This window comes from Pelophylax lessonae, assembly GCF_965119305.1.
Source record: "Pelophylax lessonae genome assembly, chromosome: 3".
Lineage (NCBI taxonomy): Eukaryota > Metazoa > Chordata > Amphibia > Anura > Ranidae > Pelophylax > Pelophylax lessonae.
The window spans coordinates 551,427,063-551,449,926 of NC_138770.1; the positions used below are offsets into that span (position 1 = coordinate 551,427,063).

The following is a 22,864-nucleotide window of genomic DNA, read 5'->3' on the forward strand; positions in this document are numbered from 1 at the left end:
TGCATTGATGGACACTGGTGAGGTTGCATTGATGGGCACTGGTGAGGCTGAATTGATGGGCACTGATCAGGCTGCATTGATGGGCACTGGTCAGGTTGCATTGATGGGCAATGATCAGGATGCCTTGATGGGCACAGGTGAGGCTGCATTAATGGGCACTGATGAGGCTGGACTGATGGGCACTGGTGAGGCTGCATTAATGGGCACTGATGAGGCTGGACTGATGGGCACTGGTGAGGCTGCATTAATGGGCACTGGTGAGGCTGCATTGATGCATTATTTTTGTTAAACCTCCTTTGTTGCTATTAACATTACATTATGTTACCACATTGTATCATATTTGTCTTGCTTTATAACATCAATTATAAACCAGGTGGGCATAGATGGTGAGCTCGGTGGTTCAAAGGGCCACTTGACTGGACTTGCCCCCCAGGCCCAAGGCTGCCAGTCCTCCCCTGGCTGAGTGGGATCCTGGTCACAGAAAGTTTTGAATTTAAAGTGGAACTTCATGCTAAGAATTAAAAATGGGTGAACAGGCAGGATTCTTAATGCAGAAGAGACATGCTTTGTCTCTTCTGCATTAAAGTTACCCGCCTGTCCACCCTTTTACAGTGAGTTGTGCATGTGCAGCTCGTTGCACAAGTTTGGCAATGTTGAAGCTAATGCAACTCCCATGCTTGCATAGGAGTGATGTTATGCCAGCCAGGCCAATGATAGAGGGCGGCTGCCTGAAGATGTCAGTAGCTTTAATGTAGAGAATGCATTAAGATTAAAAAGTTAAGCATTTAGAACCACTTTAAGAAGTTACTTAATTGTTAATCAATGGTACTTATTTTCCCATTGTAAATTCCAACCAACATTTGCGTTGGCATGTTTATTTTTTGATCGCCAACATCCTAAGCAACTTACATTAACAACTTACATTAAACATTTTCAGTTTTACAGTACCAGTATGGTAAAACCAGTTTCAGATTTGTTTAAAAAAAAATGATAGTTCTGTAAAAAAAATTCTGAAAGTCTGAACGCATGGAATATTAGGCATTGAACTTTTAAAAAACCACAAAGTTGTGTGGACTGAGTTAGAAAATACACACATGCAGTAAATGTCAGGGTCTGAAGTCATGGCTAAATTAATAAAAGGAGCACAAAATGAAACATATTTACATAGGAAAAAGTGACCCTAATCTATTAAAATGAATCAAGAGATTTAGTGCTACTGGCTGAAACAAATATATTGATTATTTTTTGTTATCTGGAGCTAGAAAACAAGTTAACAATAGAAAGTGGTTTGTCGTAGGCAGCACCTGCTTTTTTATATCTTATGCTGTACTTTTTAAATTTGGCTGCATTGTGCATTGGTTTAGTTAATTTGGTCCATACATTAAGATTTACAGGTAAACTCTACCAAAGTTTTCAAATGTCAATTAGCTAAAGATGATGGCAAAGCATTGTTTCCACTACCATAATATGACAATTTTAAAGACTTATACAATGTACCAGCACTTATTCCTGCATGTCGTCTGTAGCAGTTACTTTAACTTGTTCAGGTAAATTAATGGCTATAATGATATCTCACCTATTCCTATTTCCAAATTTTTTTCTAGAAAAATGCTTGGAAGGACCATAAAAAGGAATGCCTTTGTCTGAAGAGCATTTTCCCTAATGTTCCTACAGACTCTGTCAGACTCATAGGCAAGATGATCTTTAAACTGGTGAGTTGATGTTCATAGAGATTTTTGGTGTCACTGGTGGGTTCTGTTTATTCTTTATCCTACAGTACGGTATATGTTTAAAGTTGATTTTAGTTTAGTGATATGTTTCTTAGAAAACACCACCAGGGCACTTACCGTGCACGAAGAGTGTCCTGTGTGCTGGTCACTGCTGTGTTTGTAGAAAATATATACAAAGTATATTCCTCGCGCCAAAGATAAGGGGTATAATCGGTATAAAAAAGGAATCGAATGTGAGTAGGTAAAAATATATATAGCAGTTGCTGTACGAAAAAGGTAAAACTGTCAAAAGAACTGGTCTTTAAAAAGGCCAAATACAACGCTTGCTAATTAGATAGCATTTCCATGCCAATCTTCAAAATAAAATGAATAAATATGTGGAGATTCCCAATAATTAATCAAACATATATTATAAAGTGCATGTGTGACTCAATATGTAATATATATAAATAACAGGTATAAACTCAGGTATAAAATCCACTATATAGGGAACAGTAAAATTGTGCTCAATTTATAGTAATTTTGTGCATAAGTGATTATAACATAAAATCCAAAATAAATATCAATCATTTCATGATGTTGCAATCACCAATAAAAATTCAGATATAAGTAAAACAGTCCAATTATAAAAAAAGTGACTTAGTGCTCCAAATAATGTCCTTGGTGGGAGTGATTAGAAAAGTGCAAGTGCTCTGTCTTGATTAACTGTGACATCGACTCCTTTTCTCGAATAAATGAATAAACTGGATCACTTACCAGATGTCGAGGGTCTTATATGTCATATGACACTAAGACCATTCAAGCTTTCATGGCCCCCTGGGCCAAATGGGTTCCCCTCTTGGTGGTCCTATGGGCTAGTGTGGCTCCTCTGTACTCCGGGGTATGATGACCCAAGGTGATGTGGAAGGAGGAAAGAAAAGCTCCAAATAGCGTGATATTGTTAACTTGAAAAGTTTATTGCCCATACATAGGGTTCCAATTAGATAAAACAGGATAAAAATCAATACTCTCCCTGGTGGTCAGTGGTGCTGAAGATGTCACCGGAAGTGATGAAACGCGTCAGTTTGGACCGCATAGCGTCCTCACGCTACCCTAGGTGGAACGCAAGCCGGAAGTGAGCCCGTGATTCCACGAGGGGGACGTGCAGCCCACACAGCTGACCACCAGGGAGAGTGTTTATTGATTTTTATCCTGTTTTATCTAATTGGAACCCTATGTATGGGCAATAAACTTTTCAAGTTAATAATATCACGCTATTTGGAGCTTTTCTTTCCTCCTTCCACATCACCTTGGGTCATCATACCCTGGAGTCCAGAGGAGCCACACTAGCCCATAGGACCACCAAGAGGGGAACCCATTTGGCCCAGGGAGCCATGAAAGCTTGAATGGTCTTAGTGTCATATGACATATAAGACCCTCGACATCTGGTAAGTGATCCAGTTTATTCATTCATTCGAGAAAAGGAGTCAATATCACAGTTAATCAAGACAGAGCACTTGCACTTTTCTAATCACTCCCACCAAGGACATTATTTGGAGCACTATGTCACTTTTTTTTATAATTGGACTGTTTTACTTATATCTGAATTTTTATTGGTGATTGCAACATCATAAAATGATTGATATTTATTTTGGATTTTATGTTATAATCACTTATACACATAATTACTATAAATTGACCACAATTTTACTGTTCCCTATATAGTGTAATTTATACCTGAGTTTATACCTGTTATATATATATATATATATTACATATTGAGTCACACATGCACTTTAATATTTATATGTTTGATTAATTATTGGGAATCTCCACATATTTATTCATTTTATTTTGAAGATTGGCATGGAAATGCTATCTAATTAGCAATCGCTGTATTTAGCCTTTTTAACAGCTTGCCGACCGCCGCAAGTACATATACTGTGGCGGTCAGCCCCTCACAGGCAGAGTGACGTATCTTTACGTCACTAGCCTGTGAGGCTCTGGGGAGCGAGCGCGGTCACTCTGCGATCGTCGGGGGAGAGGGAGAAAGGCAGGCAGGCTGTGTAAACAAGCCGCCTGTCATTCTCCCCTGTGTAGAAACACTGATCATACGGTTCTACTATGTAGGACCGTTGATCATTGTTCCTACAGCTCTAGCCAATCACAGTTAGAATCACGCCCCAAGGGACACACACAGCCCCTCCCTCTCAAATAAAGTTAACCCCTTCACTGCCAGTGTAATTTTACAGTAACAGTGCATATGTATAGCACTGATTACTGTAGAAATGTCACTGGTAACCCCAAAAGTGTCAAAAATGTCAGTCAAGGGTCCGATCTTTCCGCCCCAATGTCGCAGTACCGCAAAAAAGATCGCAGATCGCCGCCATTAAGCGTTAAAAAAAAAACAACAAAAATGACAAAAATCTTTCCCTTTGTTAGTAAACGCGATAACTTTTGCGCAAACCAATCAAAATACGTTTTTTTGCGATTTTTTTTTTTTACCAAACATATGTAGCATAAAACAAATTGGCCGAAAATGTTAAAAACTTTTGATTTTTACTTTTTTGGGGAATTTCATATAAAAAAATGTGAAAAATATTGTTATTTTTGCAAAATTGACGCTCTTTTTTTGTTTATAGTGCATGATCAAAAAATCGCACAGGTGATCAAATACCACCAAAAGAAAGCTCCATTTGTGGGAAAAAAAGGATGTCAAATTCGTTTAGGTACAGCGTTGCACGACCGCGCAATTGTCCGTTAAAGTCACACAGTGCCGAATCGCAAAATACCCCCTGGTCTTTTAGCAGCCAAATCCTCCGGGGCTTAAGTGGTTAAAGACCAGTTCTTTTGACACTGCTGTGTTTGCTTAATATCTGAAGTCTTTTTCCCCCAGCTACCCCTCACACCAGTGATCTTCCGCTTCTGTAGGGGTTAATAAGAGTGGCTGTGCTTGTAACAGGCACTTGTCAAGTGCCGACTATGTCCTCCCTTTCTGCCCCCCTGCTGCATTAATAGAAGCCATACTATCAGTTCCCACACTCCTCTACCCATTCCCAATTCATAGAATGCTTTTCATTGGACAGAATGGACAGAAAATACACATCCTGTGTCAGGAAAACTAGCTTCTATATTTTTACATATTTCAACTGTGTATTTTGTGATTTTTTTTTTTGGCTTTTAAGAATTATAGTCCTTTATCTGTTCATGCCAGTGGGAGTTGGTTCTTCCTGCCAACCCCTATGTCACTACAGGACATAGTAGTAGTGAGGAAGTGGGTTGGAGGGACAGGAGACTGACACTCCTAGAAGACTTTATCAGGCCCTTTTTCCTCAACAGAACAGTGTTCAGTGGCAAATATGGCAGGTGAGGTAGGTATTCACTTTCTGCTTTGCATGTGATAGGTTTCAAGGGCACTTTCAGCGAGGAGACAGGGTTGCTTTAGGGGGTACTAATGTAGATGGTACTATTTATTGGCAATACTAATTATTTTGTTATATTTGCCTTCTCTTATTTTTTGTAGCTTGAACAACCAGATAGTGGTTCCGGAGAATTGTATTCAATAAATGATCTGCAATCTCGTAAGTCCTTTTTCACATTGATTGATATTTTCCTCCACAAACACTAACCTTGTAATCCAGTCTGGCACTGGGAAATAAATAAATGCAATTTTTTTTTACTATTTAAGGTGCATGCACATAGCCACAAGAGTGAAAGTGAGCAGACGTGTGCATTTAAGTGTATATGAATGTGTTTAGTAGAGTGCACTATATATTAGTGTTGCAATTTAGCTCCATTTCAGTTGCCTCAACTTCATTTTGCATTCCTATTGACTTTTATGGGGAAAAACAGCAGTTCTGACTCAAGCAAAAGCTCATCCACACGAAGTTTGCTGTGGATTTTGGAGCATTTGCCATAATTTGCAGACTAGTAGGAGATTTACTAAGGCTAGGTTTTACACTAGCTGCAGCTGGGGCTCACAGCAGGGGTTCCGGTGCGTCCCTGTTCTCTATTTCAGGTGCGAATCAGGTCCGAATTTTAACCTGCATTCGGACCTGAAATGAACCAGATGAGGCACAGGACCATTTTCCAGTGTGGGCAGCAGCCACCTCAGGGGTGTATGAACCGACTCCATTGAGAGGCAGTCACACTCTCCTGTCATGCGAATTGGATACGGAGAAACCTGAATCCAATTTGCATAAGTTTGAACCCAGCCTAACACTGGTGCACTCAGAATCTGGTACAGCTGTGCATGGTAGCCAATCTGCTTCTAACTTCAGCTTCTTCAGTTCAGCTTTGACACAAAAAAAACCTGGAAGCTGATTGTTTTCTATGCATAGCTTCACCCGATTTTTCACACTCCAGCTTTAGTAAATTTCCCCCATAGTTTGGACTCCTCCAGCTGTGCAATGTCCATGCTCCGCACCATTACATCACCAGCTACAGTCTTCTCCTGGTCTTCTTTATTTATTTGAAACAACTCTCAGGAAGTTGGAGTTAGACGTAGTTTGGTAAACTATATATTTTGTATAATTTAATTATTCTTTCTATATTTCCCATATTTTTTTTGCTTCACAAAGGTTCCTGTTATCCCATCTGTTTTCTCCTACTATAATCAATGCATTATCTCCAACTACAATACCATATTTCTAAAGTGTACACATTTTGTGATATTTCTAAAGGCAACTCACAACCAAAAGATTGTTCTTATTTCTGTACTGGGAGAGTCAATGTCTTTTTGCCCAAATATAATGTGAAGAATGATGGCTTGTCCAAAGCAGATAAGTTTTTTTTTTTTTTTTTTTTAAGATAACCCTAGATTCTTCCTGAACCGTGGAATAGAAAAAAAGGACAGTGGCGTGAGAATGAGATATCCAGAGAATAGATTAGCTGTGTCTGAACCCCCCTTCACTCTGGCCATCTGGTTGCATGCTATTTCATTGTCCATAGCTCAAGCAGACATAGGAATCAGTAACTACAACTGGTAGGATTGCATGCAACGGTCACATCATCCCTCTAGATGTGAACTCCCACTGCATACAACTGTGTTACCTCTCCGTAGAACATTCTTTCACAGCATTTTTAACTCGGAGGAATCCTTGAAATAATTTTCAGGTCTCAGAAGCCCCTGCATAATATTATGTCTACAGCTCACAGTATATCAGCAGTAATCAGTAACTTGTAGATTTAACTATGACATTTAGGCTAGGTTCACACTACTGCCATTGGATTTTCATCCAACTTTCAGTGTGATTATGTAGTGCTACTTGGATGCAACTTTGATGCAATTTAGATGGAACTTTGATAAGGTTTGTATTTCCCATAGGGCCAAAATCATACTATAATTGTAGAAAAGTAGTACAAGAACCATTTCCAAAATTGCTTTGTGTTGAGTCGCATTGAATGTGAATAGACACCATTGAAAACAATGTGATTTCTGTCGCCATGTGATTCTGTGCCTCTCAAGTCGCATCTTAAATTGCACTAGTGTGAACCAGTCCTTAAAGCAAAAAAATAATAAAAGAAAAGCAGACAGCAAAACTTGTATATTTCACTTGCATTGATGGTCAGTAAAGACATGCCCCCTTACATTGGTGATCGGTGCAGAAATCACCAGTGTAAGGTGGACATTTTGTCCACTGACCACCTATGTAGGGGACCATTAATGAAAATGCCATTAGAAAAGTGGCCCATATATTGCTGGCCAGCAGAGAAGAGGCCCCGATGCATAGGTGGTCAGCAGAGAAGGGCCTCCTACATTTATGGTTAGTGGCACAAGAGACCTCTTACATTGGTGCATATTTGGTGGCAGAATGTCCTTTACATTAGTGGTCAGTGAAGGTTTCCTTTACATTGATGGTCGTTGGAAAAGTGCCTCCTGCATAAATATTCAATAGAAAAAGACCTCTCTTACATGTGGTTATCAGAGAACGGCCTCTTACATTTATGGTGAGTGGGACAAGGGAACTTCCCCATTGGTGGGCAGTGGGAGGAAGACAATTCTTTATATTAGGGGTTAGTCAAGGAACCCCACACAATCTCTGGAGAAACCCCAGGGTTCTGTGAAGCCTTGCTTAAGAAAAGCTGAATTAAAATGCTAGCTTTTAGACTGCTTGTGGGAAGGCTACAAATCCTACAAGTGTGGGAATAAGGCAACAATGTGGACATATGGAGCTACATAATGGAAGACAGGTCTGTTAATCTTAGGTAAAAGCTGGCAGTGGCTGCACAGTTTCATACCTAAAATGTACGTAACGTGTGTGTGTATGTGAAAAACATGCTGATATTGTTTTTCTACAGAATTCAGGTGACATTTAAACCAGCTATGAATTAAATAAAAATGGTGAAACTTATTTTAATATAGAACTTTCATAAGTACCCAAATCTTTTCTAATAATAGACTTTTTTTATCTCTTGTACAGTAGGACTGGTGGGGGAGAGTAAGCATTTTGAGACAGTCAGGGTTCTACCGCTTTGCTGTCATTCTAGCACTGAATATGCTCATCATGTATTACTAATTCTTTATTGTCCAATGAATAGACTTGATATGGGTTCTGAATTGTCTAAATTGTGTCTAGTCTTCAATGAGGACCAGGACCAGATGTACTTGAATTACAGGACTGCTAAACAGAATTGCATTTTTTTTTGTTGCTGGTAAAACATCTCATATATATTTCTTTTTTTTTTAAATCAGAAAAAAGTTTTATTGAGAGAAACACACATCACCACAATAAACATCAAAACAGTATACAGGTATCATAACACAGAAAGAAATCACCATCCCCACATATAACAGCATGCCTAACAAGTGCGACACAGACCTGTTCAGAGTGGTTAGCCCATCACCAGAAATGCCAAGCACAGTAATAAATCTCCCCTGTCTGCCCCCAATGCATCGAACAACCATTCTACAGCAATCCCAACCTATATACATACGTTTAAGATAACAAACGATCCAGGATGAGGTCGTTAGGAGCCATTCCTGGACAATTCAACCAAGCACCCCATATTTTAGAAAATTTTTGTGGAGAGCACCTATGTTGGAATATAACCTTTTCCATTCTGAGAGTGCCCCCCATCTGCTCCAGCCACATCCTGTAAGTAGGAGGGTCAGTTGCAATCCAGTGTCGCAATATAAGTAGGCGAGCTTGGAACAGGGCACGGGAGGCCGACTCCCTCAGGAATCTGTCTTCCACATGTTGGTCTAGGATTCCCAAAATGCAGGGTTTAGGGTCCCCAGGGATGTCCACTCCCAGGGTTCTATTAATAGCAGAGCGCACCGCGGTCCAATATCTGTGTAACTTTGGGCAGCGCCACATCAGGTGAATCAAGTCTCCCACCTCCCTTTGACAACGACCACAGAGGTCGTCATCCCGGACCCCCATGGAATATAATTTCAGAGGAGTATGATGGACCCTGAGTAAAATGTATAATTGAGACACCTGATGCGAGACATTCAAACAGCATGTGCAGACCGACTCTAGGGCCTCCTCCCACTGCTCACCCGGGATCTCCCCCACATCAACGCTCCATTGGTCACAAGCTCTACCAGGGTATAAGTACATGCTCAATAGGAAGGCATAGCAGCTGGATATGAACCCCTTGGTATCAGTGAACTGTTGCATGAGGTAGAAAATAGGAGTAGGAGACAGGTGAAGCTGTCCAGCGACAGCCTGAGCCCGCATCGCATGCTGTAATTGGAAATAGTAAAATTTCATGTTGTCGGGTAGGGAAAAGCGCTCCTGTAGCTGCGCAAAAGGTAGCAGGACCCCTCCGCGGAGGACTTGCCGCAAGTGAGTCACCCCCAGTGAACGCCATCTACCAGCCTGGTCCAATTTACACAATTCCGGATAAGTGCGATTACCCCAGATCGGGCTAAATTTGGTGTATCCCGTCACTTGCTGCAATTGTTTGGTCTTGTCCCACACCTTCTGTAGGAGGCGATACGTCGGATATCGCCTATTGGGTTTGGTGAACAGCTGTGCCTCCAGGCCCTCCGGTATCACACTCGCACCCGTAAATCCCTGCATAACCGCCAACGCTGCGCTGACGCGCGTCTCCGAAGTGTTGCAGTTGGGAGGCCAGATAATACAGCCATGGGTTAGGTAGGGCGAGGCCCCCCCTTCCGTAGGCTTCTGCAGTTGTTCCAGGCAAATCCTAGCCGCCTTTCCCTTCCTCAGCAGGGACCGAAAGAGGGTATTCACGATACGAAAGGTTTGCAAAGTAACGACAATTGGGGAGCTATGCAGGAAGTACAATCATATATATTTCAGTTGTGATATAAAGTGCTTGGGTTTCCCTATCTGTACTAATTAAGCTAAAAAAAAAAAAAAAAAAAAACAGCGTTTAATATTAAATAAGGTGTACATAGCTGATGATTGACATTTGGCCAGCTTTTCCATGCTAAACATGACAATATCCTGCTCTTAGAGAAATCTTAGTGTCAGAGATTATCTTGTATCGGCTTGATTTCACCTCATGTCTGCTGGATAGAAAAAGGACTATCTCTGCAAATTTATAACAAATAAAAGCACCACGTCCCTAGTAAATATTGTAACGTGAAAGATTTTCTTGGGGGTGCCACAGGGGGGACTTTTCAATTGGGGTGCTTAGATATTCATTGATATATAAAGTAAAAATAAAGAAAATTTATTTATAGTAAAAAAGCAGGAAAAACTTTATTGTGAACAACAGTAAAAAATATACTGTAATTAAAGGAATCACAATATACTGTACAAAACTAAATTGTATTAAAAGCATATACAGTAAACAGCCATATAGTATCATACAAATATAACCACATATATACTCTCCTAACACAAGGGTAGATGGTGTATATGCTTTATACCCAGTTGCATCCACAATGGATGGTCTTTGTGCAGGAGGCGTAGTGGCCCACAACCATTAACCCAGGGTTAGGAAGTACAATGATCGGAGCACATATCCCCAGCGTTACCTGATGAGAAAACACGGGTCACGTCCAGTCCCCGCAGGTCGCAGTGGTGGACGCCGAGTTGCCGCTATTTGTATGTACAGGTAGCTCCACCCGGGTGACGTATAGGACGTGCGTCCTGACGAACATCCGGGCTGACGTCAGGGATGCGCGCGCAACTCGCGCATGCGCATCAGCCGGGGGCCGGCCAACATACCAAAGCCGCTCGCCGGAGCCATGGGAGCGGCTCTGCGAGCGAGAAAAGGAGGGGCAAGCCAAATCGGCATATCAACCCCAACCCCCCGAAGGGGGAGGGGCAATACCTGATGTCACGTGCCCGCCATTGGGGGAGCCTAAAGTGATCGCATCCCAATGTATGTGGATCAAGAGTGGGCAGTCTAAATGCCGAAATTGAACCTAAAGAGAACAGGAAAAGGAAAGGAGGATGTGGTGTAACGCTGGACGCTGTATCATGGACACAAAAAATATTAGCAACATAATTATACAAATGTAGATATTGTAAGAAAAGAAACCAATAATATTAATTATGCCATCAATAATAAAAGACAACAGACAAAATATAGATCAGAAGGTTACAATATATATATATGACCATATTGAAAGAAAAAATGATGATACACGTATAGTGAATCACTATACATCAATGACCCGGCTATCCATAGGGTAGTCAAACTCCCCAGGAGGCTGAGGCTAGTATATATATAGTAATAATAATGTCGCATGGATATTATTGGTGATGTTGTACAGGGAGAAAAATTATTATTAGCAACGACAGATAGGGACAAGACAAATTGGGGAAGAGGGGCCCAAACCAAAAAACATAGAGACGATGGGGAAGGAGGAAAGAAGGGGGGGGGGGGGAGGAAGGAAAAAGGGAAAAGAACGAGGGGAAGGGGTAAGAAAATGAGGTAGACATATAGTATACAAATGACAACAGAGGAAAAAAAGAGGACATAAGAGCAGAATAAGCACAAAACAGTATATACGACCTATAAAAACGCTTTATAAGAGTGAGCTTCATTCAATCCTGGAGGTATAGTAGCGTTTAACCTCTCTATCCAGAGGGTTTCACGCTGTAATATTCTCTGATCCCAGTTGCCCCCTCTAGGATCAGGGGGAATAATTTCCAGTACCCTGAATTTAACAACTGAGTTATCAAACCTATGGTGTAGCCCTATATGTCAGGTGACCGGGGTGAGGATTTTTCCCCCTCCGGAGTGGTATACGTGGTCCCCCACTCGTTGGCCTAATTGTCTGATCGTTTTGCCAACATAGAAGGCGGAACACTGACATGTCATAAGGTAATTTTTACTGTTGTTCACAATAAAGTTTTTCCTGCTTTTTTACTATAAATAAATTTTCTTTATTTTTACTTTATATATCAATGAATATCTAAGCACCCCAATTGAAAAGTCCCCCCTGTGGCACCCCCAAGAAAATCTTTCATGTCTGCTGGAAACAGATTGAAGAGAAATATATGCCATGTGCTTCTAATTACAATTACAGTTATTGTGTACTAATTTCATATTTTCAAATTTCAGTTAATTACAATTACATATTTGCAGATTTATGCTCAGATACAGAACTGCAGTTTATCCCTGTATGGATTTTATATTACAGTTTAATATTTTGTTTCAAAAAAAAGAAGTTTTTTAACTTGGTGGAATGTGAACAGTGCTTAGCCCTTTCAGCAGACATCTCTATCCATCAACTTGTTTAAGAGCAGAAGCAAATGCCTATGCTACACAAATAGGCAGGTTGTGCATGATGGGGTGCATATAAAATGTATTCACCCCTTGGTTAAAACAGTCATTATTTAGGTGTGTCGTGGGCTGCTGTCCTGCATTTTGCGATTCTCTCTTGAACATACTGCCTATCACCATACCCTTCAAACTCCTCTCCAACAAATACTGACTGCCGTTATACCTTCCACACTCCTGCATATTTTTTTTCCTGCTGTCCTAATGCCGCATGTTGGATTAAAAACAATAAATTCTATTTTTAAATGTTGTTCATTTTTATGTTTACATTTGACCCTACACATGTTTGCATGCACTGGTGGACAGGAGCAGGTTTCATCACTGCTTCTGGGCATCAGGAACTGGTGTTTTGAGAGGGTTAACAAATACAAATAGGTTGGTGTCAAAGCTATTGGTGGCACATAGCCACATCCCAAAAATAATACAACACAAAAAGCACAAAAGTCCCACAGGGTTTATCTTGGGCATAGGCCAACCAGAAGAGTAGGGTAAAGTGAGAATAACAGACAATATTTGAACATTTCAACAATTGTATTCATAATTTCACATAGGTAAAAGAGTGAGGAATATCCAAATGTTAAAACGAAATAGACACAATATCAAACATAAAGAGATATGCTCATGGTCTAGAACATAAAGTTGATCTCGTACTGTAAGAGATCAAACTAGTCATGGTTTCTTTGGGATGACACGTCATACAGGTCCACGGGGGCAAATTCCCCTGTGTGACCTTCTTGGTCCTTGACCGAATCCATCCCAGCCCACGTGGGGGACCTCAATAAGGTTCTCCTCCAACGTGAGCTGTGATGGATTTTGGATTTAAATGCTACCCTGCCCCCAGACCTCAATGAGGCCTTCATTGTGTATCGATAAATACGCCGCCAGAGCTTTTGTATGGTCTTGCCCACATACTAGCAGCCACATTCACGTTGCATGAAATAGACTACCATGGCTGTTTTACAGTTGGCGAAATGTTTAGGGTTAAATGTGCGTCCATTGGGTAGTTGCACTTTGCGCCCCGTATCGATGAATTGACAATGGGAACATGCTCCACAAGGGAATGTCCCCAATTTTTTTCCCTCCTTTAGATTGGCTCCCCTCCCTCTGGGGTGGTTCACGTGAGCATTTCTTATATGCATACCAGCGGACATGCAGCAACATTATCTAGCTGCTACAGGCCTGGTGCCAACTGCCAACTATTGTTTGATGCATGTTATACCTTGGAACCTTTAGTGCTATCCTCCTCCTCTGAGAGGACAGCCACAAGAGCCCTAGGCGACCTGTCATATCCAAATACTGACACATTTTCACGTTGTGAGTATGATAGCCTGCCTGCATGTTTCAAAAACATTGATGGATGTCTGTGGATTTGTATGGCCTACTCTATGTATAACACTAATACATGTATATTGCATTTGTAGAAGAATCATTTATGCTCTTATCTTTCCCTGAAGAAGAAATCATCATGAAATCACCTCATGAAATTTTGAATAAAGATGTTGGAATTTTTATATATATAATCTATTACTCTTACATTACCCTACTCTTCTGGTTGGCCTATGCCCTAGAAAATCCCTGTGGGACTTTTGTGCTTTTTGTGTTTTGAGAGGGTTAACCCTATTTGGAGGAGGCTGAAGGGTATACGGGCTAGTAGCAGAATGGCAAGGGGGCTGCACATTCATGTCTCCATTGCCATTGGAATATCAGCCTAATGAACCAGGCTAGTAACATGGGGAAACAGGAACACATTTTTTTTATTTTTTTTGCTGCAGCACATTCCTCTGCTCCCTGAAGTATGGACAGAGTTGAAAGTGAAAGTGTCTTCAATATGGAGTTGCGGTGGCCATCTTGCTGAAGACCAAGTGGTGGGGGCCATTATGGGGGAGACCATGAATAATGTTTGGACATTTGGTGTCTTTCACTGCTTGGACAGCCATTTTGGTTGAGCCAGATGAATGAGGATGGACAGTGATTGGCTGGGAGGAGTTGCCAGGAGGGGGAAGTGGAGAGGGGGAGATCTGTGGAGAGACACAGAGAAGAAGAGAGGTGGTAGCTGTTGCACCTATTACAGACTACTGATCCCAAGGTGGATATAGCTCCCCCTACATTTCCTTGTGGGATTTAATACGCACGTCTGATCGAGCCCTGATGTTCTTGGTGACTGCCTCACTGACTCCCAGTGGAGGAGAGGTACTAATAGCTTCAGCTTGTCCTGATCTGAATGCCTGCTGCATTGCAGGGAGGGAATGTAGAGCTACACTCAGTAGGGTGCTCTGGCTTGAGAGACTGTGCCTGTGAGTACCCCTACTGCTTCACCCTAAGGCCAGACACGTGACAACACACTGTCAGTGATGGTGATTGGTACAGTAACCCTGGTACTGAGACACTGCTGGAGAGGAAGACCATATGTCTTCTGAGCCCAAGGGTGGGTGGAGATTGCAGGGTATCTCTGGACCCTACGTTAAAGCCTGGGGATCTATTCATCACATTGAGAAGATGCAAGAGCCCCAGTAGTTTGGTGCATTAATCAGACAAGAGCACCAATTGTTTCCAACTGAAAATTAAATCAAATCCTAATTGTTGCTGCTTGACTAATTCTTGCAGTAAAACTAAGGAAATGGATAGGAATCATTCATCCTAAACCTTTGGTGTAGGGACATCTGATTATTTTGGACTTAAAGCCAATTTGACTATCATTATAAACCATTTTTTTTTGTCACATTTTGTATTTATTTCAGTGAGTTGTAATTATCTAAACTAAAACAATGTCATCTGCTTTGATATCTGGTTGAACTCATGGCAACGTAAACAGTTTCAGTAGTATTAAACTATTGAATAGTAAAGCATGAATGATAGACACAATTAATAGGTTTCATAATGTCGACATTTTGATGAAAAATATGTGTTGTTAAACCCTTCAGACATTTGACATTTGACATCTGTTTTAACATCGGTTTTATTCCTGGAAACTCGTATCACAGGTAAATTATTTTCAAACACCTGTGTGATGTGAAATATTTTATGTCTGTGTGCAATAGGCAGAACAAGTGATTTATTTTGTTTCCACATTTTTAAGCCTACTGTGTATGTTGAAGATATATTAATTTCCTCCCACTCGATGGCCCACCTTTTATTACCTCCTACTTCTTTTCCCCACCCTGGTATACTTTCAGATTTCAAAGAACTTAACAAAGAAATGAAAGAAGGCCTGGGGCACCTTGCTGCTTCATTAGAACACTACCTGAAAAGAGAAATCCAAGTCTCTACCCAGCTGCCACCTGGTTTTCACATTCTTGAATATTTCGGCAAAGTAAGTGCCAAGTTTCAGTCTCTTAAATCAAGATGCAATGATTTAGTAATTTTCAAGTACCCAGACTATTAGTTTCCCACCAGCTAAATCCCAAAGGAAAGGTGTGGTGTTTTTATAAATAAATTATTTTTATTGAATTATTTGGCAAGTACTTGAAATGCTCTCCTTATTTTAACTATAAATTAGTACCTTTCCCCCCAAATGTTATAGTCACTAGGTGTGTCATAGAATAATAAAACAAAGAATGCTTTCTCTTTACCTACAGATAATATAGATGACTGGTAAAGAATTGGTATATGATACATAATTATGTATTGGCTATATATTTATGTACTGTAGTTAAAAATAATCTTAAAAAAAATAATCAAACCTTTAAGCTACATAAATAAAAATTGGTATGTGATTGCATTGCCGACCTTGTGTTTGCCGGATTTGGTAACATTTGGTGAACATTTGAAGCTGGATCTCCATGTTTTAGTAATCTTTCCCATGTTTATAACAACTTAAAAATTTACAGCTCTCAGGTTTGATCCTTTTTATGACATTCACTGTTTGAATAAAGCTAATCATTATTTTTTAAGCCTCAGGATTTTACACAGTACTGCTTAAACATATGTTGTTATAAATATTTTTTTTTTCAGTCCACATTTTATTAAATTTTTTTTTTGCACTTACTAGTGTAGACACTTTATGTATACAGTTTAATATTATTCACCTTCTCCACAGTTAGCGGTTCCAAAGTTCACTTGGGGTAAATCTTACTGGTGGGTGGTTAGGTCAGGCTTTGATTTATTGCTGTACACGTTGGGTGTTTTTTAACATAAGCATTAAGCTCTACAAATATACTTGTAATTTGCTGGCACAATAGAACTTATTTATTGTATTATGTAGTAGATTTGTTGGCAATTCTCAAAATGATTTCAGCAGTGAGTGAAGTTCTGCCATTGTGTTGGGTTGAATTGTGGTTTGAATATAACATCAACAGATTATGCTGTAGTTGATTTTTGTTATTGCTAAATAGAGCTTTCGGCTTTTTCATATTGTACAGAATAAAATGTTCAGTTAAAATAAAAAATAAAGAAACTATTCTATAGAAAGTTAGTTATATGAAGTAGATTTCAGTATATTGAACAAGACTGCCTCATAAACGAGGAAAATTAAAAGTTTTAATTTTTAGTGAAACAATGGTGGTGGAGAAGGGGGCAAATGTTTCCGAACCTATGAAACTGGATAGATCTGAAGGCACTGTATCTCTGGTTCTGTGAAAGGTAATTGTCTTGCATAGAAAAAGATATCACATGGAGGTGTGTGATGGTAGCTTTTTTTGCAAAACCCTTTCCCCTGAAAATGTTATTATCTCTTTATTTTTATTGGTACATAACTATTTAATGGATGTCTACTTTCTTGGTCACCTAACTTCCCCTGCATGGTGATCTCTGCCCACCCCTCTCCTGCCGAACTCTTAAACTTAGGTTGAGAGCATTTACAGCTTTGTGCAATGCACTAGAGACTGAATGGCTCACAATTCTGGTTCTCACTATCTCACTTTATGTTCTATTGTGCAGGGTATTCTAGGAATGTAAACATTTTTATGATGCTAGTATTTAAAATATATATATAATGGTTCCTGATGAAAAATAGCTGTCTTGAGTTTATCTATAATAAAAGAAAGCAGTGTGGAAATTTTGCTGTCTTTTCCGTGCTTTTTTTTCTCAAAGAAGAGGTGCAGGAACTTCTCCTTCGAAGTCACTTTGTGTCTGTGCCCCCTACCCACCCTTAACACTGACCCTTGGTCTTGTCCCTACCCACCTCTGAGCATCGACCCTTGGTTCCACCCCCTACCCAGAATCTAGTATGGCCTCTTTTAGAGAATATAGAGCCAAGTATCATTTTGTAGTGCTAAATAATTTGTATGGAATTTGGTAATGATATAAAAATAAATCTCCTGCAGCCAGCAGTAATAACCCCCCCCCCCCCCCCCAGCAGCAGCAACATATCTCCCAGCAGTCAGCATCAATAGACTATCCAGCAGCCAGCAACAGTAGACCCCTCCCTAAACAGTAGATCCCTTCCAGCAACAATTGACTACCTAGTAACAAAAGATCCTTCACCAGCAACAATAGATTGTCACGCAAAAATAGATTCCCTCGAGCAACAATAGATATCCCAGCAGTCAGCATCAGTAGACCCTCCATCACACCCCAGCATCCCTTGCGATTGCATACATTCAGCGTTGGAGGTGCTGGAACTGCGTTCCCCACTTTCCTGTTGAAGAAAAGCCCTGTGTCTTTTACACCCTGCAGACTTTTTGCAGTGCAACTGCACTATTTTGGAGTACGAAATTGTTAAATGATCTGCAAATAGTTGTTCTCTGGGAACTATATTTTCTGAGAAAAGAGAAAACAAGCATCCATTTCTTTAGAGTTAACAATGCTATCTGGACAGATCTTTTTAAAATAGACAGGAATTAAAAGACCTGTCCTCTACCAGAGACAAGTATTTATTTCTGTAATGTAAAATGTTGGTTATCTTGTATAACACCTTTGGAACATTTTGGAACATTCTATAATTATATAGTGTAGGGTGTCAGGACAACAGAAACATAATAGGATTACAGAACCCCACCCCTCACCTCTTGTCCATACCTTAGAGCAGGGGTCTCCAAACTTTCTAAACAAAGGGCCAGTTTACTGTCCTTTAGACATTAAGGGGGCGGACTGTGGACCCCGGGAGAAGAAAATGCCACAGCTTCAGTGGGAGTAAAAATGCCTCTGACTTGGAGGTCAGTGGGAGTAAAAAAAGAATAGTGCCCCATCATTGGTGTCATTGGGAAGAATAGTGCCGCTTCGTTGGTGTCATTTGGAGGAATAGTGCCCCATTTCTGGTGTCGGTGTGAGGAATGGTGTCCTGAGGGCCAGATAAAGGCAAGCAAAGGGCCGCAGTTTGGAGACCACTGACATAGAGGAAGCATGATTTTATAATCCTCAGAGAGAAATGTAATTGATAACAGTGAGAACAGAGAGCACAGGACGTTATCAGTTCACACCATTTTCAAACTTATTAGGCTTTTGTCAGTATAAAAGCAGATAGTTAAAATACGACAATAGAGACTAATTAAGCCCAACACAAACTCAATAACCCACTGTTTTTTAAGTGGTCAAAATTTCTACATGCATTGTAATCTACATGTGTATTGTAAGCACTTTGCACTGCAACAGAGATTGACTGGCAAGTGCTGGCCCAGGAGCTATACAGAATTTTTACAAGAATCCAAAAACAAAAGAAATCAATGTATTACCACTAGTTGAATTAAAATTACATTAAGTTATTTAAACCACTTCAAGACTGCAATGCGTGTACATATATGTTACGGCTTTGAAGTGGTTTACCGGGGTTATTGCTGAAGCTATTATGAGCTGCTGGAACGCTTTCAAAAGCAGCAGTAGGGGATGTTCTCCTCTCCCTCCGCTCACCAGGGTTTCCCAGGCTTACCAATTCCACCGGCTTGCCTGAGAAATGATCTGTTTGTGCTGCGAGGTGGAGCCAAATGCGATTAAAGAGTAGATCGTCTTTTATCGCCACTATGGCTTTGGAGGACCGAAGCAACGTCATGACATCACTTGCGTTTCCAGGGTGTTTTTTTTTTTTAAAGCCAAAGATCAGAATTTTTTTTTTGATCTTTTTGCTTTTTAAAGGTAAAGGAAGGATTTGGGGTCTTTTTAACCCCAGATCTCTCTATAAAGAGGACATGTCATCCTTATTTATGTTACAAGGGATGTTTACATTCCTTGTAATAGGTATAAAAGTGATAAAAAATTAAAGGGACAGTGTAAAATTAATGAGAAAAAATATATTCTTAAAGTGCCCACATTCCTCAATGCTCGCGCGCAGATGCGAACTTATGTGCAAGTCTCGCATGCATATGTAAGCAGTGTTTGCACCACACATGTGAGGTATCACTGTGAATGTTAGAGCAAGAGCAATAATTCTACCACTAGACCTCCTCTGTAACTCTAAACAGGTAACCAGTAAACATGTTCAAAATGTCGCCTATGGATATTTTTATGTACTGTAGTTTGTCGCCATTCCAGAAGTGTGCAAAATTTAAAAGTGTGACATGTTAGGTATCTATTTACTTGGCATAACATCATTTTTGACATTTCACAAAATATTGGGGTATACAGTGGGTACGGAAAGTATTCAGACCCCCTTAAATTTTTCACTCTTTGTTATATTGCAGCCATTTGCTTAAATCATTTAAGTTCATTCTTCTTCCTCATGAATGTACACATAGTACCCCATACTGACAGAAAAACACAGAATTGTTGACATTGTTGCAGATTTATTAAAAAAGAAAAACTGAAATATCACATGGTCCTAAGTATTCAGACCCTTTGCTCAGTATTTAGTAGAAGCCCCCTTTTGATCTAATACAGCCAGGAGTCTTTTTGGGAAAGATGCAACAAGTCTTTCACACCTGGATTTGGGGATCCTCTGCCATTCCTCCTTGCAGATCCTCTCCAGTTCTGTCAGGTTGGATGGTAAACGTTGGTGGACAGCCATTTTTAGGTCTCTCCAGAGATGCTCAATTGGGTTTAAGTCAGGGCTCTGGCTGGGCCATTCAAGAACAGTCACGGAGTTGTTGTGAAACCACTCCTTCGTTATTTTAGCTGTGTGCTTAGGGTCATTGTCTTGTTGGAAGGTAAACCTTCGGCCCAGTCTGAGGTCCAGAGCACTCTGGAGAACGTTTTTGTCCAGGATATCCCTGTACTTGGCCGCATTCATCTTTCCCTCGATTGCAACCAGTCGTCCTGTCCCTGCAGCTGAAAAACACCCCCACAGCATGATGCTGCCACCACCATGCTTCACTGTTGGGACTGTATTGGACAGGTGATGAGCAGTGCCTGGTTTTCTCCACACATACCGCTTAGAATTAAGGCCAAAAAGTTATATTTTGGTCTCATCAGACCAGAGAATCTTATTTCTCACCATCTTGGAGTCCTTCAGGTGTTTTTTTAGCAAACTCCATGTGGGCTTTCATGTGTCTTACACTGAGGTGAGGCTTCCGTCGGGCCACTCTGCCATAAAGCCCCGACTGGTGGAGGGCTGCAGTGATGGTTGACTTTCTACAACTTTCTTCCATCTCCTGAATGAACTTAAATGATTTTAGCAAATGGCTGCAATATAACAAAGGAGTGAAAAATTGAAGGGGGTCTGAATACTTTCCGTACCCACTGTATATTGTTTTTTTTTTTTTTAAAGTGTATTTTTTCCAAAATAATTTAATATATATAACCGCTGCACGAATTCCGTGTGACATAAAAAGTTAGAATGATCGGCATTTATTCCCTAGGGTCTCTGCTAAAAAAAAATGTATATATACAAAAAATCATGGCGCTGTGGTGCCGGTAATCAGAAGGCGGGGATGGAACAGTAAGGTCGGACAATGCCCAAAGAGGTCCACCATGAGTTACATGTCCGGGCTGCAGCCTACCCAAACCAAGATCCCAACTGAGAAGAAAAGTAGCAACAAAAACGGGTATATTGGCGCTCCCGGACAAAATGGCACAAGGACAAAATGGGTGCTGCTCGGAATCTTGAAACATTAAACTTGTTTATTAAAATTAGTTAAAATAAGCTCCTTAACAGAAAAAAACAGTGGTGTGCCCAGGGTGCAGCAAGCAGCAGTCAGATGTAAAACCGGTAAAGATACCTCAAAGCAAGGAGGACCCAGGAGCGGGGAAGCGACGTCTAACCACCTGTGAAGCCTGGATGGTGTAGCGCGTGTGGGTGGAGTGACAGCCTCGATCAAACCGGGAAGCTTCTCTGCTGATGTGCCTCCAGACTGGATGATGTCTGGGATGTAGAGAGGAGGCGGGGGGGGGGAGTAGTCAACCCCCACAGAGAGCTCCGGTAACGGATGGTGCACACCCGAGGCGGTGTGGATAGCCACGGATGGAGGGGATGACATGTTTCGGGCCAAGCCCTTCTTCAGATCTGAAGATCTCCATCCGTGGCTATCCACATCAGCTCCGCCAGTTGAATAGCCAGTTGCACAGCACAGCCGTCGGTGAGCTGCTTCTGCACCCCTCCGGCGGCCGTAGAGCTACATCCGTGCAGCACCCCTCGGTGCGCATGTCTCCGCCAGGCGCCCGGTGACGTCATCATCCGGCGCCACGGTAGTCGGGTCCGAGGAGCAGCGGCCGCCACCGCCTCGGGTGTGCACCATCCGTTACCGGAGCTGTCTGTGGGGGTTGAGTACTTCACTCCCCCCCCGCCTCCTCTCTACATCCCAGGCATCATCCAGTCCGGAGGCACATCAGCAGAGAAGCTTCCCGGTTTGATCGAGGCTGTCACTCCACCCACAAGCGCTACACCATCCAGGCTTCACAGGTGGTTAGACGTCCCTTCCCCGCTCCTGGGTCCTCCTTGCTTTGAGGTATCTTTACCGGTTTTACATCTGACTGCTGCTTGCTGCACCCTGGGCACACCACTGGTTTTTTCTGTCAAGGAGCTTATTTTAACTGATTTTAATAAACAAGTTTAATGTTTCAAGATTCCGAGCAGCACCCATTTTGTCCTTGTGCCATTTTGTCCGGGAGCGCCAATATACCCGTTTTTGTTGCTACTAAAAAAAAATGTATAATCTTTGGGGGTTAGAAGTAATTTTCTAGCGAAAAAATACTGATTTAAATTTGTACACAAAAAGAGCCAGAAAAAGCCTGGTGAATGTTATTGCATTCATTTCTGTTTTTTTTTTTTTTTTTTTTGTATCTGCCTGCAGTTAAGCCTTAATCCATAAATCTGTTAGTCACTGATGAAAATTGTCTCATTGATTATTTCAGAAAAACTAAGAGACCTAACCTGGACTCGGATTGATCTTGATCTTAACCGAGGAGGTTATTTTTTTATTTTTTTGGAGTGTGTGATGGACAAAGTGCATATAGAAAATGATATGGGTAGTGAAATCTTTCAAATGAGCGCTTTCTGTTCTGTGATTTAGAGTGAAGGTTTGAGCTAACTTCCTAGGGTCCAATTAAGCAGCTCTTTGTGTAGGCCATAGACAACAAAGAGCTGTTTGAGTTCTGCAGTTAATTGCACTTTTGTACTCTTTATTGCTGTGAAAGTCTAG

The 22,864-nt window shown here is 41.0% G+C and overlaps 1 protein-coding gene across 1 annotated transcript in view; it reads left to right on the top strand.

Annotated features, from left to right (window-relative positions):
• SMYD3 (SET and MYND domain containing 3) overlaps window positions 1-22,864 on the top strand; it is a 915,592-nt gene that overhangs the window by 139,252 nt on the left and 753,476 nt on the right. The window contains exons 4-6 of the mRNA XM_082249576.1: window positions 1,605-1,712; window positions 5,233-5,290; window positions 15,596-15,732. Coding sequence (XP_082105702.1) covers window positions 1,605-1,712; window positions 5,233-5,290; window positions 15,596-15,732 — 303 coding nt within the window. The remainder of the gene's footprint in view (window positions 1-1,604; window positions 1,713-5,232; window positions 5,291-15,595; window positions 15,733-22,864) is intronic.